The following is a 21,018-nucleotide window of genomic DNA, read 5'->3' as shown; positions in this document are numbered from 1 at the left end:
GTTGTTCTGGGTAGTGATTTCTTAGTATTTATGCACCGAAATTGCGTGAAAACGTAATCAAAAGTCAGTTCTAGTATAATACATTCGTCCAATGAATACCCGTTTATCATCTGCATTTCTTATTGGTGTAGCAATTTTAATGGTTAATGGCCAGTAGTGTAATAAAGAAATGGAGACCTTACTTTTGGGATTACCGTCGTAACTGAGACCAAAGAAATACCGAAAAATGCCGGTTATTCAGAACAAAAATACTGGTATTGATTTTAACCAGTTGGTTTTTTTCTGTACCTAGACGATACTGAAGATGCCTCAGCTTGCCCGCTTCTGACAGCCGAGTGCCAACAATTAAACTAGTACACGTGTTTGTTAAGCACTAAGCTACCAGAAAATCATAGGTTAAATAAATTCTAGCGCCATGAATTACGACCGTACAGAAATTATGCTCATTGGTTATTGAACAGCCCTCGTATCTAAAAGGCAAGAGGCTTCACAAATGATCCAGTAAATAAATTAAATAGATGATGTAATCAGCTCGTATGCACAGATCGCGGAATGCAGCCACGCAGCGGCCGTGTTTGAAAATGATACTTACTTGGAAAAAACGCTTCATAAAAGAGGTGTGCCACAGGAGGGAGAGTGAGCGGCTGATGACGGCGTTCGCAGGTGAGGACGAGCACCACCGCGCCACCGAGCTGAACGTGCACGGGCCCACGGTGCGCGGCTGGCAGTCCGCGCAGGCCTGCACCTACCCGCAGGAGCTCGTGCTGCAGCTGCACGCAGAGGCCGTCGTCAGCAGGATACAGATCCTGGCCCACCAGTTCCTCATCCGTGAGTACCACACGCTCTGCCGGCTCTCAAGTCACAGCAAACTCAACTTGTGTTTTTGCTTCATTAATCCTTTCATCTCCCCACCCCCTGACATTAGGGCGGAGGTGGGGGGGGGGGGGGGGGGAAGGAGGCGAGGAGTGGGGAGGACTGTCAACGGTTACTCAGCTACTCTTCCAGCAAATCAAATTCTTCATATGTGCCACAGTACTCAGCAGCATCAACTGTCCAGAGAGTAGTGTCTCCGTGTATAAGAATCTACTCACATTCCAGGATGAGATTTTCACTCTGCAGCGGAGTGTGCGCTGATATGAAACTTCCTGGCAGATTAAAACTGTGTGCCGGGCCGAGACTCGAACTCGGGACCTTTGCCTTTCGCGGGCAAGTGCTCTACCAACTGAGCTACCCAAGCACGACTCACGCCCCATCCTCACAGCTTTACTTCTGCCAGTATCTGTGGCTAAGCCATGTCTCCGCAATATCCTTTCTTTCAGGAGTGCTACTTCTGCAAGGTTCGCAGGAGAGTTTCTGTAAAGTTTGGAAGGTAGGACACGAGATACTGGCAGAAGTAAAACTGTGAGGACGAGGCGTGAGTCGTGCTTGGGTAGTTCAGTTGGTAGAGCACTTGCCCGCGAAAGGCAAAGGTCCCGAGTTCGAGTCTCGGCCCGGCACACAGTTTCAATCTGCCAGGAAGTTTCTACTCACATTGCTTATATTCTGTATTTCGTTTCACGAACGAGGAAGTTGCACCGTGACTTTACTTTCAAAATCTTTTCTTAAAGAATTTACTTTATTTACTAGCGATTCATCAAGAAAATTATCACATTTAATCACACTATGTGAGCGTGGAAAGTAGTTGCCAATTGGTAACTGATGAAACAAATTTAAAAAAAAATTTTCAATAAATGGAAACTTTTATTCCTAAAACCCCTTTTTTTTAAAAACAGATTTAAAATTATAATCAGAAAGCACCCTGTAAATATCAAGTTACAATTTATTCTGAGGCAGAAATAACAAAATTTTTCCTTTTTGACAATATCAGCTTTCGGGCTGAGAACCTTGCCGCTCCCTTTTAACACGGCCGTAGTCACGACCGCTCACAACAACCTCTGAAAGAGTACACTAGTGCAAATCTGCAACACACCAGATTGCTTTAAACTAAAAATTTTAGCAACTCACACAAATACATAAACTATGCACCCCGTATGAGGGATGGAAATGGTACAAATTACTCATATTAAAAATTATTTGCCACCGAAAGTGCAACTTGTTTTTAAAAGAACTCTTACGGTAAAAGGGTGGCAACTTTATATACTAAAATGACCATTTAAATAAAAACCTATGAAATGCAGTCTTACATAAAATGTTCAAACATGCTCTACATTACATATATACCGCCTCTCAAGATGATAGGCAAGATAAAAACATATTTCAGGAATTCGGCCTTTACACCTTAAGCAATAAATTCGTTAACACCGAATCCGACAAACGTGGCAGAGGCAGCTATTATCGTACGGCAGACCGACAGACAGACAGACAGACAGACACTAACTGCTTAACAAATGCGGACGAGAGACAGACGAGCAAGCTGGGAACGAGAGACTGACCAAGAAAACAAGTAGAATTTAACAAGTAAATGAAACGACAGATCACGAATCACTTAACTTCTAATAAACTGTGATGTCTGGCGAAGACCTGGCGCAGCACCCCCCAAAACGCTCTCCCGAACCGTCCGCTGCCAGCCGCTTCAACGGACGCAGGAAGGCGCGCCGATCTCCCGTCTCACGGCGTCGCAGCTCGCACCGGCCAGACCGACGTCGTGGGTTGACTCCTGTTGCTGTCGTGTCGGCCGCGAAGCCACTACCCCCCGCTATACAGCGCCGCCCACTGGACTGACGTGGCGACCTCACATGCGCCGACGCTCCAGGCGGACTAGTCATCTCGTGTCTCAGTGCCCGACCGATCAACCAATCGATCCAACCGCCAATGCCCATTGCCTGAGGAAACTTGAGCAGACTGGCGGCCTAACACATACTAGCACTCCGGACGACAGACAGACACTGTCTGCCCCCACACAGACCCGGCTGACCAACTGACCAGACTCACTCCGACTGACTCAACTGATCGACTGGCGAACTCATATCGCCCCTTAAATGCACGTGAACAGGCAACTTTTCCCCTTTCCCACCAGAGGGAGACACCAAAGCTGGGATTGCCAGCGGCGCCGCCGGCAGAAACGGAGGGCAACTGCTTCACACTACGCGCTGCGGCGCGCTCTTCAAAACAGCAATTTTTACCACGGATCAGAAGTAAATCTCTAAAAGTTCATATCAATATGACCCTACGAATGCTCTTTTTATTTGGTAAAGACTCGGAATTCTCTAAGTTTAATCAGTTTTTCTTCTAATATCACTGTAGCATAATTTGTCATCGCCCCATGCATACTTTGCATATGAGGTGATGAGTTCACGTCAAGATCTGCCGGGTCACATTGTGCTCTTCCTGACATCGGAGCACGTGATTGTAGCCATTCAGATTCATGGATACTCGTCTGGTTATCTTGGAGTGTTTCCTTCAGATCAGTAAGCTCCTTGCTTACAGATGTACATTACACGAATATCTACGTGATTACTCCGAAATTCACACTTAAGTGCCTAGCAGAGCGTTCATCGAACCATCTCCAGACTATTCCTTTACCGTTTCACTCTCTAACAACGTGTGGGAAAAACGAACACGTAAATGTTTCTGTTCGAACTCTGATTTTGCTTATTTTATTGCGATGGTCATTTCTCCCTATGTTGGCGACAATAATATATTTTCATATTCGGAGGAGGAAGCAGGCGAACGAAATTTCGTGGAAAGATTATGCCACAACGAAATACCCCTATGTTTTAATGGTTGCCATTTGTCACCCCAACTCGCTTTTTCTACTCATTTCCGTGACACTCTTTGCCCTGTTCCGCAATAATGTAAAACGAGCAGCACTTCTTTGTACTTTTTCGACGTCCTCTGTTACTTGTCGCTCGCCAATGAGCAAAATCGTTCCCTATTCGGGTTAAATCTCGTGAAATCACTTCGCCCGGTCTCCGCTAACGCTATCTTTGTTTGATGCTAGTGTTTTTACTGCACCTTGCACTTCTTCTTCTTATGTCTTATTCACGATCAGCTTATTGTAATGTATCCTTTATCGGGCATCAGTGAGCAAGTATGCAATAGTATGCAGTGCATGAAGTTAAGATTTGCCGTCGGAAGGATACATCACAGAAGCGGTAGCATGACGTTTAGGATTCACTTCCAGACGTCTGAAAATATTGGTTATCTCTCTGAGTATTAATATGAATTCCTGCAAGAAAAGCGAAATCGCTGTCTCTTACAGACTGGTGAGTGTCTTCGGCCTTGGGTAGTGATGAAAGCGCCATTGTTCAAAAAGCAGATTGACCGCGAAAATTCTCTTTAATTTACACCTTAAATAGTGGTAGCAAAATTGAACTGATCTTCGTATTTAAAGATGTTGGTTGTGTTCGGAATACAATGCTCAAGCAGCAAAACGTGATCCGCGATCGGTCTGATTGCTTTCGAACAACTTAGTGACCCTTCCTGACACACGGTCCCTAAAAACAGAAAATACACAGCATAAAAACATCAACGAGCAATTTAACGTGACTATATTAACGGGAGGCAACGGCCTTGCCGCAGTGGATACACCGGTTCCCGTCAGATCACCGAAGTTAAGCGCTGTCGGGCGTGGCCGGCACTTGGATGGGTGACCATCCGGGCCGCCATGTGCTGTTGTCATTTTTCGGGGTGCACTCAACCTCGTGATGCCAATTGAGGAGCTACTCGACCGAATAGTAGCGGCTCCGGTCAAAGAAAACCATCGTAACGACCGGGAGAGCGGTGTGCTGACCACACGCCCCTCCTATCCACATCCTCATTTGAGGATGACACGGCGGTCGGATGGTCCCGATGGGCCATTTGCGGCCTGATGACGGAGTGCAATATTAACGGGAGACATTTTTGATAAATACGCCAAATGATTAGTCAGAACAGTACAAAGTACAAGATTTACCAGTTATTCGTATCTATGGGTGCATTACGAGACCGGATAAAAGGGAATGAGTTTCTTCCCTTCAACAAACTTCTGTTTTAACAACTGACAGAAAGTTTTCTTACATATCGATCCCTTTATCGGAATTTTATTCATTTACGTAAATAGTCCTTGCCTTTTTTACTTTTATTGAAGCGTCTACATTCTTTTTATCTTACTCTTGGATGGGTGTACATTTTATTATGACAGTACGGATAAATAAAAACAGTCACTTATTTTGCTTCTTACACTTGAGTATCTTTAGCAGCAGTTCAAGGCAGCAGTTCAGCAAAGAACTGATCCTTTTGTAAGGTAAATTACTCGCTGATTATTTTTCCTTGTTCCAGAAACATATTCGTAACGCGGTCTGAGAATTGTTTCGGAAAGGGTTTCTTGGCTCTGGCAGATTTCAGTTACTTCTGTGGTTAAGCGTGAAATTGCTCCTGGCAAGTGCTGATGTGCCCACTTAAGCTCGGGTATCTCATTACCTTAGACGATATGAGATTTATGAGATTTCCTTGCTCAACGCAGTTTGAGACTCTGAAATTTCATTCGTCAGTTTCTCAAAAAAATGGTTCAAATGGCTCTGAGCACTATGGGACTCAACTGCTGAGGTCATTAGTCCCCTAGAACTTAGAACTAGTTAAACCTAACTAACCTAAGGACATCACAAACATCCATGCCCGAGGCAGGATTCGAACCTGCGACCGTAGCGGTCTTGCGGTTCCAGACTGCAGCGCCTTTAACCGCACGGCCACTTCGGCCGGCGTCAGTTTCTCATGCGACTCGGAAATTTCTATGCGCAAGGCAGGATGAGCATCCGTTAAATTGTTTTTAGTCGGCATGTTTACCTGTTTTCAGACTTTGCCTACTGTTCCTTAGACACTACGTCAAGCCGATCGAAGACTGTAGTTAAGGTCCCGAGTAATTTCTCAATTCTTCGGAATAATTCCGATATCAGGTCCATTATTTTCCGTCCCAGAAGTACAGATAAGTGTTTATTTTGTTTAGTGAAGAACTTTCAGTTCATTTCGACGTAAGATTACCTTAGGAAGGAACAGCAATTAAGAAGATTGTGCATGTGCTTGCTATCATAAGAGACAAATTATAAGTTTAAACATAGTTTAAGGAATAACCTCTCAAAAAATTGGCCATTATTAGTAAACCAGTGAAAATATCCTCTTGCCTTTATTTCTATTTAAGATCGGTAGTCAATACTTTTAGGGAAAAGTGAAAATTGCCTGTGCACATTGGATTTATTCAATGATATCCACGGGAGTATATTTAGCGTGCCTGATATCAAATAACTCAATACGCTAGTACAAAGTCTGACATGTCAATACGAGCTGTGTTCATCCTGCCTTCCAACAGAAGTACTCAAAACTGCGAGCTGAACAGATATAGTAGATTCACTTAATGATATAAACAGGAGTAGGTGTAGTTAGTTCGTTTGATATGAAATAATTCAAGAAATTGCGATCAGAATTGCACGTACAGTTTGAAGTACTGAAGATGAGAGAGGACAGGCGCTGGATTGATCAATGATTGATGGGCGAAATATTTTGATCAGTCTTCTGATTTTATCCCTAGTAAGTAATAAGTACTGCTGTTGTTTTCAAATTAGAAACCACGTACGGGCAAACGCATTGCCATTAAATATATTTGCTGCAGGAATTCTCAATAACGAAATTTTTCTGCCTGCTGGACCGAATTTTGTGCAAAGCTTCAACTCGAAACTTCGCCCATGAAAAGTATGCGACATTTATTGGCATCTCATATGCAACATGCTGTTTTGTCATCAGCCGCAATGACAGGAAACCGCTCAAACTAATGACACAACTTGTTCGCACACGCGGATGCTGGCTTTACATTCTGCGTCATGTGGTGCTCGTTATGGGAGCTATTAACGTGTAACACAACTATATGCTACACGAAAAGCTGCGCATTTCTTCAAGTGCTCTGTTCAGATGACATCAAACAATTCCTGCCTCGCGCTACAGCACTTTTAATTTAACAGATGACAGTTGAGCCCTACGTTAGAGCAATGGCGTCTCTCATCACATTTATGGACACAACGCGGTCTTTGGTAGCACACACCAAACTCGGTTATTCAAGAAAGAGTTGCGCATTTTCTTGTCTTATGTAATTAACAGTAGGATGAAAATAAGTTTTTTGTGATTGATGATTAATTTATTGCCTTTAAGCAACACAGAGGAGAAGTATGTTGTGCTGATGCCGTTCCGATGAGCTTTAATCCTAAGAGCTTTCGGAAATGTTGAGCCATCAGCTAGTTATAATTGTAACTGACTCCTCCCAGCTGTAGTGTGAATGAAGAGAAAGACTTTTTTCGATTTGAGTCAGAAACAAATACAGCATATGGTCATTACGAATGAAAGCAAATGAAAGAAAGAACAGTCAAATTATGCTCCTCTTCACCAAAATTCTGCAGCTGCATTTGCCCTCGGAGTCACAAGCAGCAGATGGAGGGCGCATTTGAAACTCCAGTATGTACTCTGTGTATTAGGGTGGTACGCACGTGGAATGCCGTTTCTGGAAGTTACATCTAGATCTTCCAACTCCAGAACGATAACGGTTGAGTAAACTCACTATTCATTTATGTTCATGCCCAAGAGGGAGAGTATGCAAAGGGAGAGGGCAAGTAAAGTTATTCTTAAGCCGAACAACCTACAATTGCTTCCTTACAGAAATGGTTCTGAGGACAATTTTTCTGGGTCTCAAACTTGGGGCTCTTCGAACTTGCACATGGGTTTCCTGGTGAGTCTAATTTGTTCACACCGCGTTGGCAATTACTTCACGACAACAATCTGCTGGCGCTATGTCTGCGAGCTGGTAGAGATTTACGAGTGGCGTAGGTTTCAGGCAACCTGAATAAGAAAATAAGAATACATGTTTCGTTTAGTGCCTTGTCAACTATGTTTGCGTTTGTAGACTTGTACCACAATGGCCATGAGTACTCCGCAGCACTGTAACATGTTGCCACAGCAGTCGTCCTCAGGGTTCGTGTTCGAGAGCCTCGCGTACTACCAGTGATATTGCGAAGGACGTTATTTCTGACTTCCAACTTCATTTTCGTATTCTTTCAATGCTGCTTGTACGTCAGAGTACGATCCAATGAAACGCACAGAGTTGGGTGTTTGCTGGGTTTGGACGACGTTGATTGTTAGAGAAGAAGATACGCAACTCTCTTAATGCATCTGTTAGGTAGGCTTCAACATCTCGTTAATGCCAGTTAGTCAGCGTAAAGGAAACACCTTGTTTTCACTGGAAGTTGATGGTCATTGGTGTAAATGTTAAATAACATTGATGAAACAAACCTTCCTTGTAGTAAGCCGTTTCTTTGACATCTCCTTCGACTACGATGTCCCAGAAAGCCCACATAAAATCTATTTTGAAATAAATTTTGAATAAGTTTGGTGAAACCGTAATCTTCAGTTATCTCGTAGATCTTCTGTGACGATGGCGGTGATTGACACTGTCACAAGCAGCAGTCAGATCTATAAAAGCTAATCCGGTAATTTTCAGAGTCTGAAACCGTCTTCCAGAAAGAAAGAAAGTTGAACAGGAACTTTCGTTGGGATCACCTCGGATCACGCTAAGCTTTAGTGAACTTGACACAGGACTTCACTTTCCTTAGTGGCCAACATCCCTTCATTTTCTATTAGTTGGTTTAGTGGACTACTACGTCCAGTGGGACAAAGTGTCTTGCTTTTGGCTGTCCTTCCTAGGTGTCACTAACTTTCACTGGAAGTGATATCTGTCGAAAGTGTACGAAGGTTTGTAAAACAGGGCATTACCGTTTTGGTTTCTCCGTCTAAAAAGTCAAATAACAAGTCTGCTGTGACCCTAAAGGAGTGCCCTACTCCTGCAGTTACTATCTGCGATTTTTGTTCTACTCTACTGAAAGCTTGTTTGCTAGATTTATTTTTTATGAATGTTTGTCACGAATCTGGATTTCAGAATTCTTCCGACGAATCCTTTATTGCCACCTTAGAACATACCCGTAGCTCCCGCATCATATAAAACGCCTGCTTGCAGGATTATTATACAAAGACGTACGTAATTCTGGCAAAGGCATTTGTACATCGTTCGTGATGTATTGTGTTTTTTTGTCCAAACTACACTGAGGCGACAAAAGGCATGGGATGGCGATATGCACACGTACAGATGGAAGTTGATGCTCATCGGCATACACGAGATATAAAAGGGCAGCGCATTCACCGAGCTGCCATTTGTACTCGGGTGATTTACGTAAGGCCTGCCGGAGTGGCCGAGCGGTTCTAGGCGCTGCAGTCTGGAACCGCGCGACTGCTACGGTCGCAGGTTCGAATCCTGCCTCGCGCATGGATGTGTGTGATGTCCTTAGTTTAGTTAGGTTTAAGTAGTTCTACGTTCTAGGGGACTGATGACCTCAGAAGTTAAGTCCCATAGTTCTCAGAGCCATTTGAACCATTTCTTTGATTTACGTAAGAGGTATCCGACATAATTATGGTGCACGACGGGAATTAATAGAACTGTGAATGGGGAATGGTAGTTGGAGCTAGAAGCATGGGACATTCCATTTCAGAAATCGTTGGGGAATTCAATATTCCGAGATCCACAGTGTCAAGAGTGTGCTGGGAATACCAAATTTCAGGCATTACCTCTCAGCACGAACAACACAGTGGCCGACGGCCTTCACTTAACGACCGAGAGCAGCGACGTTTACGTATTTGTCAGTGCTAATAGACATGCAACACTGCGTGTAATAAGCGCAGAAATCAATGTGGAATATACAACGAATGTATCTGTTAGGACAGTAACGCGAAATTTGGCGTTAACCGGCTATCATAGAAGATATCCGACATGAGTGCCTTTGCTAACAGCGCGACGTCGCCTGCAGCACTTCGTCCGGGCTCGTGGCCATATCGGTTGGACCCTAGACGACTGGAAAACCGTGACCTGTCAGGTAAGTCCAGATGTTGGTGAGAGCTGATGGATGGGTTCGAAAGTGGCACAGACCTCAGGAAGTCATGGATCCAACTTTTCAACGAGGCACGGTGCAACCTGGTGGTCTCTAAATAATGGTGAACGCTGTATTTAGAAGGTCCAACTGAACCGATCATCGACTGGAAATGGTTATGTTAGGCTACCTGGAGACCACTTGCAGACATTCATGGACTTCACGTTCCAAACAACTATGGGACTTTTATGGATGAAAATGGGCCTTGACAGTGTGCGACAGTTGTTTGCGAGTGGTTTCAAGAACATTCTGGAGAATTCGAGCGAATGATTTGGCCACGAAGATCGCCTGATATGAAGCCCTTCGAACATTTATGGGACATAATCGAGAGGCCAACTCGTGCACAAAATCCTGCACTGACAACACTTTCGCAGCCATGAACGGCTATAAAGGAGGTATCCCATGACTTTTGTCATCTTAGTGTATTTTTCTTAGTGGTTTCGTCTATATACTTGTTTTTATGTCTCTTTATTTTATCTGGGGTATTGGTGGGGCGTCTTGCTTGCTAGTCATTATTTCTGTTCTATCGAAGGATACCTGTAGGCCAGTTTGGTTTATGATTTCGCTTGGCAGGCTGATTTAGTACCTAGCGTTTTCTATGTCGTTTGACGGAATGCCGATCTCGTCGGCAAATGCTAGAGTGTCTGTCGCGATCCTTTTAAATTTGATTCTCAGTCTCAGTGGGACGTAGCCGTTTTTCGTAGTTCTTATGATATTCTCCAGAACGCAACTGAAAAGCAACATTGGGTGACCATAATATTGTAATATGCTTGTTTTTACCACGAAGGAATACGAGAGACACTCTAGAAACTTCACCTTGGATGTGTCATACGTCAGCGTGGCTCTGCCAATGGCCAGCAGGTCAGTTGCGAATTTGTCAAGGATGTTAAACAAGACTGAAACGCCTGGTTAATTCCGCAGGAGGCCAAAAATGAATGGCTGTCAGTTACACTCGAACACATATAACTTTATTTAGTTGCCCAAACATTACAGCGCCAATTTCCGAACTTAACTGTCGACTGAATATGTCACACAGTCTTATGGCATAAGGGCACAACCTCTTTAATTTAAAACACAACTACAACAAATTTTCAAAACGCAGAACGCGCATGGTTTTATCCTTAAATAATATTTCAAATGAGGCTGAAGGCCCAAACAATCTAAGACTTGACAAGTAAGGAATTTTAATTTTAAAACGGCTAAAGGCCTATGATTTAAAAACACAACTGCAATAAATTTTCAAAAGGCAGAAGGCCCAAAGCTTTACCCAGAAAAAAATATTTTAAATGAGGCTGCAGACCCGAACAATGCAAGACTTGACAAGTAAGGAACTTTCAATTTTAAAGCGCCTGAAGGCCCACTATTTAAAACACAACTAAAAGCATACAGATTCAAACCATCAGCTACGAGCCATTAAAATATACAGTCAAACACCAAAAGAAAGGGTAGTACAGCCAGCAGCGCTCAGAAGTTTCCGGGCGTCGGTGTGCACTTGAAATATTACCGTTCGCTTAGGGGAGACAGGTAGTCGGCCCAACTATATCCGATCCGCCGGCAACCCAACCAAGAGACAGTCAACGGACCCACCCACAAGACGATTTGCTTTCCACCCGACCAGTACACAAGGAACTTCAAAGCCATAATGTAAAAGGCGTAGTCATCCAAAACCAATTATGCATAAGCTGTCAAAACTACACACACGTGTTGGACAGCGACAACACGGTGAGTAAAGGACACTGCTTGAATTTTACGTCAGCGGCCACGGCAGGTAACCGGAACGCTAACAGCCACAAGGCAGAAAATTCCGCTGGTGCACCTGGACTTCAAATAACCAAACTACAGTTAAACTCCACCGGATGGTGGCCAAACCTTCGCCAACTCGAACACTCGCTGTTGCTCACGGGAATACCCCCAACAGCCAACCATGAAAACCAACGGCACAATCTGAACAGACTGGCTTCGGTAATTAAATCACCACTCAACTTTTAAGTCCTGGGTCGGTGAGCCACGAACCTCGTAGCAATCGGAACAGCTCCCACACACTCAGACACTGCGTAGAGACAGCCAGCGGGCCCGGCCCACTGCGCCGTGCGGAGATTTCCTGGCTGATCCACACCAACCGACCTACTGCCGCACACCGGCTAGCCGGAAACTATAAGCACCGGACCAAAGATAGTACAAGGTGCGAATATCGAAACACACACTCTGCTGCCACACGTAGAAAGAAGAAGAACCTCGGCATAACCGCGGGAAACCAAACGCAGAGTAACAGTCAAGGTTTAAACCAAAGCATAAGCCTGGGCCAGCGCGGCTCAGTCTGTCGAGTCGTAAGCTTTCTTAAAGCATACATACTATTTTGACCTCAGCATGCAGTATGTCGTTGCTGAGAGGTTATGGAACTGTTCAGCTATTGAACGACGGTTGCTAAAGTCCCCTAGTATTCGCCTGTTTCATGCTCGACTTGGACTTTTAATCTCTCCAGAATGATAGATTTCTGTAGGTCACCGATAACAGAGAGAATCCGCTGTAAGTACTGACATTCTTCATGATGCCTTTCTTGCGGAGTGGATAGATCACGGCCATTTTCCCATCTGTGGGTAGTGTTTTTGCGTTTCAAGTTTCTATTGCTTGTTTTTACAGCATGTCAGTGAGTCTTCACGGGCGTATTTCCAGCGTTATGCGAGTCAGAGTTTTCGCCTGGTGTCTTGTTATTTTTAAGTCTGGCGCCGTAGCGTTTTATTTCCTATTTGGCGGGGTGTCCTAAACTGTTGATGAATACAATTTCCTCGTCCTCAATGGCACTCCTATTTTTTTTTTTTAGTTTAATAGTTTCCCGGAATAGTCTGCACGGATCTCACAGTTTTAAATGTTTAATGTCGGGAGATTACCATCCATTCGTGAAAAACACAACGACATCGACTTGCATCTCCTTGAGGTTTCTTTATTACTCTTAGTTTCATTTGTGTGGACGTTTTCTTTTTTCCGTAAGGGATTCCTGATATCTTGCACAAAAGCGTGTAATCAGAATAATTGCTGGAGCACATGCAAGATTATCCTGCAGACACTTATTTAAAGAGCTAGGGATATTCACAGTAGCCTCACAAAATATATATTCACTTATGTAATTTGTTATTAACAATCCCAACGAATTCAAAAGTCATAGCTGTGTACATGGCTACAACACTACGAGAAAGCATGATCTTCACTACTCAAGGTTAAATCTAACTTTGGCTCAGAAGGGGGTAAATTATGCTGCCACAAGTCTTTGGTCACCTACCTAATAGCATCAAAAGTCTGACAGATAGCCAAATAGCATTTAAATGTAAATTAAAAGAATTTCTGAGTGGCAACTCCTTCTACTCATTAGATGAATTTTTGGATATAGTAAGTGCGTACTTTCCCCACCCTCACCAAAAAAAAAAAAAATTAAAAAATATTGTGTTATGTAATATTTTGTGTAATATAATATCTTGTATAGACACCTTTTATTAACCTGACACGTTCCACATCATTACGAAGTGTTGTATTCGTGATCTATGGAACAAGTACTAATCTAATTTAATCTAATCTCTACCTAGAGCCCTCAGCTCGGGTCTCTTTAACCATGTGGGTGCTTTTGGTTTTACAGGCCAGTTTCGTCAATTCGCAGATATAATTCTTGAGTGATTTTTAAGGTGTATTTCCTTAGCTGCAAGTTCCTTTACAGACTCTTCGCCTTTTGGTATTGTTAAAGTCGCAGTCACTTGGTATGGTCTTTTCCGACAAAGCTCTTCACAAATTTAACACTCACACACCAGCTCATTTACTACTCATCCGTAACACAAGACCCAAAAATAATTTCCATATAAGCTTGGCTCCTGTGTTTAACATTTGGAGTACGCTACTACATTCTAACGCAAAGGTCTTTGTTAAGTACTGGCAGATATAAATCAAGAGACTGGGAATCCGGTAGGTAATGTATACAGCTGTGGCTTCTGGAAAAATATTGGAAGTCTCACTGCGAAACAAAATCAATTCCTTGTAACCTGTAATTGGTGACAGGAAACCGCAAACTACGCTATCTGATCAAAAGTATCCGGTCACCTATCACTGGACATTAGTATGACGCATGTACGAACGCAGTCTTCGTCTTTATGACGGTTTGAACTCTGCTGGGGACACTTTCAATGAGGTGTCTGTCTGTGAAGGAATGTCAGCCCAGTCCTCCTCAAGACACGAAACCAGAGAACGTAGTGTTGTTGTGGGCGTGGGGTCTGGAGCAAAGACGACGTTCTAACTCGTTCCAAAGGAGTTCCATTGGATTCAGCGAGGGATTCTTTGTAGGACAGCCCATGCAGTTTTAAACCATTGCCTCATAGACGCTGCTTTGTCATTGTACAAACCATCGTCGACACCAATTGTTCCTCTACCCTACGCAGAACGCAATGCCGTATAATATGTTCATACCCTATAGCGTTTAGCGTTCTCTTAAGGGAACCACACCTTAACCACGAAACATCTCCTCTGTACTGCACTAATCGCAACAGACATGATGGCAGGCAACTTCTCCTGACTCCTTCAATAAAATTCTTCAGGGTATCAGACCGCATCGTCATAATTTAAAATGCGCCAACGTTTCGGCCAGCGTTGCAGCTAGCCTTCGTCAGCGCCTTACGTTAACTGCTAAATGAACACACTTGGTTCCTTAAATAGCTGCACGAGAAAACCGTGTCGTTACTTGATTGGCTGTAAAAGGAGGAGGAGGAGGGGTGAAAGGTATGCTTTATTGGTGTTTCCTTTATTATCTGTCATTGGCTGAAATAGCTGTTTTCTATTGGTCTTTATATTAATCCACCCCATTGGAGGAGACGGACGAATAGCGAACAGGTGATGGCTGTGACGTCACACTGTTTCCATGCTGTCCAGAAGCCGGCTGCGGCGTGCCATTGCTTTGTGTGCTCGCGACCACTACTGCGGCTCTCCGCGTGTCTGCATGGGCCGCCACGGCTCTGCCGCCGCTCCGTAGCCCTGCTATTGCAGGCAGCCAAGACCTCGGAAGCTTGTACCCGTCCTCTCTATTCATGTTGGCGGGTCTTTTGGCTATTTCTATCGCCTCTCTAATCTTTCTTTTGAAAGTGAGAGGCTGTTTCGCCAGGACGCGGGCTTCTTGAAAAAATATTGGTTTCCCGCACTCGTCTCGGTGTTCCGCCAATGCTGACTTAGTGTGTTGTTTCAGGTGGATATATCTTTCATGTTCCGAGAGCCTTGTGCTAATCGGACGTCCCGTCTCACCTATGTAGACTAATCCACACGCACAACCAATTTCATACACGCCAGCTGTGTGTAGTTTGTCAACTGCATCCTTGGTAGAACCGAGCATGTCTGATATTTTGTTTCTGCTTCGGAAAATTGGTTTGATGTCGGCTTTTCGTAGAATTTTGCCAATACGTTCGGTGACCCCTTGTACATATGGTAACACAGCAATGCTCTGTGCCTCCTTCTCCTCTTCCCTATTAGTCTTCTCCCTTGTCGACATGGTGTTGTCTATCATCTGCTTCCCATAGCCATTAGTTCCGAAGATGGACCTGAGGCGTTCAAGTTCTGTCTTCAGATGTTCTTCGTCGCTTATCCTGTACGCTCTCTTCGTTAGCGTGTGCAGGGCGGACTTCTTCTGCGTGGGGTGATGGTGGGAGGAGGCGTGAAGGTACCTGTCCGTATTGGTTGGTTTCCTGTACACTTTGTGGCCAAGTTTACCATCAGGTTTTCGATAAACTTCCACGTCGAGAAAAGGCAGCACCCCATTCTTCTCTGTTTCCATTGTAAACTGAATTTTCCTATGCTGTTGGTTAAGGTGCTTGTGGAAGTTCTGTAACTCCTCTTCTCCGTGGGGCCAGATGACGAAAGTATCATCGACATAGCGAAGCCAACAATTTGGACGTAATGGTGCGGACTGGAGGGCTGTTTCCTCAAATGCCTCCATGAAAATTTCTGCTGCGATAGGCGATAGGGGTGAGCCCATAGCTACACCGTCAGTTTGTTCATAAAATTGATCTCTCCACTTGAAATAGGTGGTCGTCAGACAGTGGCGCACAAGCTCACATATATCAGGTGCCACGCGTTCTTCTAGGATGTTCACAGTATCTGACACTGGGACATTCGTGAATAGGGATTTGACGTCGAAACTAACCATCAGATCTTGGTCCGTAACACGCATTTCCTTTAGGAGAGACACGAAGTGAGTGGAATCCTTAACGTAGGACTCGGTTTGATGCACCAGGTGTCGGAGCCTAGGTGCCAGTTCTTTCGCTAGGTAGTAGGTCGGCGAATTTATACTGTTTACTATAGGCCTTAAGGGGAAGTCGGTTTTGTGTACCTTCGGTACACCATATATCCTTGGTGCCTGTGTCACTTGCGGGATGAATCTTCTGGCCTTGTCGAAGTTGATTCTAGAGTGCTTGAGCAGTGCCTGCGTCGTTTTGATTACCTTGGCCGTCGGATCTCCCTGAAGTTTCTTGTTGATAGGTTCTGCGAGAATATCTTCCATTCGTTTGTTGTAATCAGTTGTGTCCAAGACTACAGTGGCGTTGCCCTTATCTGCCTGTACCACTACTAAGTGGGGGTTGTCCCTGAGTTCCTTGATGACATGGTATTCCTCAGCGTTGATGTTTTGCTTCGGTGGCTTTGCTTTATTCAGAACTCTGACCGTTTCCTGCCGGATCTTCTCCGCCTCGGCCTGTGGCAGATGACGTACCGAAGCCTCTACGGATTCTATGATATCTTCTTTTGGAACTCGCTTAGGTGCGACTGCGAAATTCATCCCCTTGGCCAGAATTGCTGTGGTTGCTTCGCTCAAGGTGTGGCTGGAGAGGTTGACCACTGTCCGTCGCCTGTCCAGCGTCAAAGTTTCGTCCGTGGCTTTCTGTTGTAGTTTGTCGTACTTTCTCATCTGTCGGTTAGTAATACTATTGCTGGTCCTTGATGCTTGCTGAAAGGTTAACCTGACGACTTTATCCCAGTCTTCCATCTGAAGTTTTCCGGCCAGATTAGGAAAATTCAGTTTACAATGGAAACAGAGAAGAATGGGGTGCTGCCTTTTCTCGACGTGGAAGTTTATCGAAAACCTGATGGTAAACTTGGCCACAAAGTGTACAGGAAACCAACCAATACGGACAGGTACCTTCACGCCTCCTCCCACCATCACCCCACGCAGAAGAAGTCCGCCCTGCACACGCTAACGAAGAGAGCGTACAGGATAAGCGACGAAGAACATCTGAAGACAGAACTTGAACGCCTCAGGTCCATCTTCGGAACTAATGGCCATGGGAAGCAGATGATAGACAACACCATGTCGACAAGGGAGAAGACTAATAGGGAAGAGGAGAAGGAGGCACAGAGCATTGCTGTGTTACCATATGTACAAGGGGTCACCGAACGTATTGGCAAAATTCTACGAAAAGCCGACATCAAACCAATTTTCCGAAGCAGAAACAAAATATCAGACATGCTCGGTTCTACCAAGGATGCAGTTGACAAACTACACACAGCTGGCGTGTATGAAATTGGTTGTGCGTGTGGATTAGTCTACATAGATGAGACGGGACGTCCGATTAGCACAAGGCTCTCGGAACATGAAAGATATATCCGCCTGAAACAACACACTAAGTCATCAGTGGCGGAACACCGAGACGAGTGCGGGAAACCAATATTTTTTCAAGAAGCCCGCGTCCTGGCGAAACAGCCTCTCACTTTCAAAAGAAAGATTAGAGAGGCGATAGAAATAGCCAAAAGACCCGCCAACATGAATAGAGAGGACGGGTACAAGCTTCCGAGGTCTTGGCTGCCTGCAATAGCAGGGCTACGGAGCGGCGGCAGAGCCGTGGCGGCCCATGCAGACACGCGGAGAGCCGCAGTAGTGGTCGCGAGCACACAAAGCAATGGCACGCCGCAGCCGGCTTCTGGACAACATGGAAACAGTATGACGTCACAGCCATCACCTGTTCGCTATTCGTCCGTCTCCTCCAATGGGGTGGATTAATATAAAGACCAATAGAAAACAGCTATTTCAGCCAATGACAGATAATAAAGGAAACACCAATAAAGCATACCTTTCACCCCTCCTCCTCCTCCTTTTACAGCCAATCAAGTAACGACACGGTTTTCTCGTGCAGCTATTTAAGGAACCAAGTGTGTTCATTTAGCAGTTAACGTAAGGCGCTGACGAAGGCTAGCTGCAACGCTGGCCGAAACGTTGGCGCATTTTAAATTATGACGATGCGGTCTGATACCCTGAAGAATTTTTTTGAAGAAGACAACGGCCGCGGAAGCCTACGCTTACAACTTCTCCAGATGTTCACCAAACCCAAAACCCTGGCTACAAGGCAGTGCATGAATCATCACTCCAGTTCAATCGTCTCCAGTCATCCACTTTCCAGTGGTGTCACTCTTTACACCAACTCAAGCGTCGCATCGACTACACAAACGCGTGGCCTCATTCCGCTGTTCACCTGGGATTTTTTACACCACCCTCCACAATGGTCGACAGTTCCTGTCCGTCAGTACATGTGGTCTTCTTGGTTCTGCTTTAGCCGTGGTTATTTCTACGAGTTTCCACTTCACGGTCACATCACCAACAGTGGACTTTGGCAACACTGTCAGGGTTCAAATGTCCCTGATGCATTTGTTACTTAGGTGACATGCAATGTATAGTCCACGTTCGAGCTCACTGAGCTCTTCCTACCGATCCACTATGCTGTTACTGCTTCAGTACTGTCAACTTAATACTCCCCACCTCCTTTCATAAAGGCGGGTGTGCCTCTGGTGGCGTCTAGTGGTCAATTCCGCATCGTCTACATCTAGATCACTACTCTGCAATTCACCATTAAGTGCCTGGCTGAAGGTTCATCGAACTATCTTCAATCTTAAACTTCGTGGCAAGACTGAAACTGTGTTCAGAACCGAGACTCGAATTCGGGACCTTTGCCTTTGGCGGGCAACTGATCTACCGACAGAGCTACAAAATTACGACTCACGACCCCTCCTTACAGCTTTATTTCTGGCAATAAAGGTGTGAGGAGAGGTTGTGCGTCGGTGCTTGAGCAGCTCACTCGGTAGAGCAGTTGCCCGCCAAATCCAAAGGTCCCGAGTTCGAGTCTCAGTTCGGCACACAGTTTCAGTCTTGCCAGGAAGTTTCGTATCAGCGCACACTCCACTGCAGAGTGAAACTTTTCATTCTGGAAAGCATCCTGAATCCATTCCTCTACTGTTCCACTCTCGAACAGCGCGCAATATAAAGAAAGACTTAAATACGAGGGCTGGAACTTTAATAGTGGCAACTATTTATTTACAGCTCGTACAAAATAAATACGTGTTTAAAAGTGCTACTGATCTTCAAATTAGTCACCAGCATTGTGTATAGCCCGTTGCCAGCGATGTGGAAGTCGTAGGACACTCTTAGCAGTGCCAGTTGTGTTGACAGTTCGAGCGGCGCGGTCTGTTGCCGGACGAATTTGTAGCAGTTCTGAAGCGAATTCTGTGAAGTGTTACCTTCAGTTTAGAAATCTAGTTGAACTCACGAGGGCTTAAGCCAGGGGAGTCAAGTAGGTGGTATAGCACTTAGCAGCCCCATCAGTCAAAAAATCAGTAACAGCTTGCACAGTATGTGCTTGAGCATTGTCCTGCAAAATGATAGTCAGGTCCTACAGAAAGTGTCATCACTTCTGTCTCTAAGCTGGTCGTAGGTTGTGTTCCAAAAATGAACAGCATAGAGACAGAAGTGATGACACTTTCTGCAGGACCTGACCATCATTTTGCAAGACAATGCTCAAGCACGTACAGTGCAAGCTGTTACTGATTTGTTTCACTGACGGGGCTGCTAAGTGCTGTACCACCTACTGCACTCGTCTGACTTAAGTCCTCGTAAGTTCAAGTCGATTTCTAAACTGAAGGAAACACTTCACGGCATTCGCTTCGGAACTGCTACAAATTCGTCGGGCAACAGATCGCGCCGCTCAAACTGTCAACACAACTGGCACTGCTAAGAGTGTCCTACGACTTCCACATCGCTGGCAACAGATTATACACAATGGTGGTGACTACTTTGAAGGTCAGTAAAACTCTGAAACACGTATCTATTTTGCACGAGCTGTAAATAAATAGTTACCACTATTAAAGTTCCAACCCTCGTATTCCGTGCGAGCTCTGATTTCTCTTGTTTTATTACGATAATTATTTTTGCCCATGTAGGTGGGCGCCAATAAAATATTTTGGCAATCGAAGGAAAAAATTGGTGATTGAAATTTTGCGAAAAGATCCTGCCGCAAAGAAAAACGCCTTTGTTCTAAAGATTGCCATCTCAACTCGCCTATCATATCCGTGACACACTCTCCCCTATTCCGAGATAATACAAAACGACATGCCCTTCTTTGAACTTTTTCGACTTCTGCCGTCAATCCTGCCTGATGCGGATCCAATATCGCACAGCAATACTGCAGAAGAGGGCGGAAAAGCGTAGTGTAGGCAGCCTCTTCAGAGGATTTGCTTCATCTTCTAAGTGTTCTGCCAATAAAACGCAGTCTTCGCTTTGCTTTCCCCACTGTAATACCTACGAGGTCGTTCCAATTTAAGTTATTCGTAATTGTAATCCATAGGTATTTAGCTGAACTGACAGAATTTAGATTTGAGTGATTTATCGTGTAACCGACATTTAGCAGGTTCCTTTTAGAACTCTGTGAATGACTTCACACTTTTCATTACTTAGGGTCAACTGGCACTTCTCGCACCATACTCTAAAACATTTTGCAAATAGTTTTGATCTTCCGATGTCGTTAAGTGACGGTAAATGCCAGCATCATCTGCAAGCATCGTAAAGAGGGCTGCTCAGATTGTCTCCTAAATCATTTATATGGATTAGAAGCAGCAGAGGGCCTATAACAATTCTTTAGGGAACACAAGATATCACCTTTGTTTTATTCGATGGCTTCCTGCCGTTAACTACGAGCTGTGACCTTTCTGACAGGAAATCACGAATCCAGTCGCACAACTGATAACTTCGTAGACAAACAATTTTATTGAAAGTCGCTTGTGAGGAACGGTGTCAAAAGCCTTCTGG

The 21,018-nt window shown here is 44.6% G+C and overlaps 1 protein-coding gene, 1 non-coding gene and 1 pseudogene across 2 annotated transcripts in view; 2 read left to right on the top strand and 1 right to left on the bottom strand.

The window, feature by feature from the left end:
* The window catches only part of LOC126416672 (centrosomal protein of 104 kDa), a 412,118-nt gene that overhangs the window by 35,752 nt on the left and 355,348 nt on the right, over positions 1–21,018 (top strand). Inside the window, exon 2 of the mRNA XM_050084474.1 lies at positions 664–828. Coding sequence (XP_049940431.1) covers positions 664–828 — 165 coding nt within the window. The remainder of the gene's footprint in view (positions 1–663; positions 829–21,018) is intronic.
* Positions 1,164–1,238, bottom strand: Trnas-cga (transfer RNA serine (anticodon CGA)). Its single transcript has one exon. It is a non-coding gene; the product is annotated as a tRNA-Ser (tRNA).
* LOC126417859 (5S ribosomal RNA) lies at positions 4,503–4,620 on the top strand (annotated as a pseudogene).

Source organism: Schistocerca serialis, chromosome 8 (assembly GCF_023864345.2).
Source record: "Schistocerca serialis cubense isolate TAMUIC-IGC-003099 chromosome 8, iqSchSeri2.2, whole genome shotgun sequence".
In the NCBI taxonomy this organism is placed as follows: domain Eukaryota; kingdom Metazoa; phylum Arthropoda; class Insecta; order Orthoptera; family Acrididae; genus Schistocerca; species Schistocerca serialis.
Note: the sequence above shows the minus strand (reverse complement) of the source record. Positions and strands in the feature narration are given on the sequence as shown.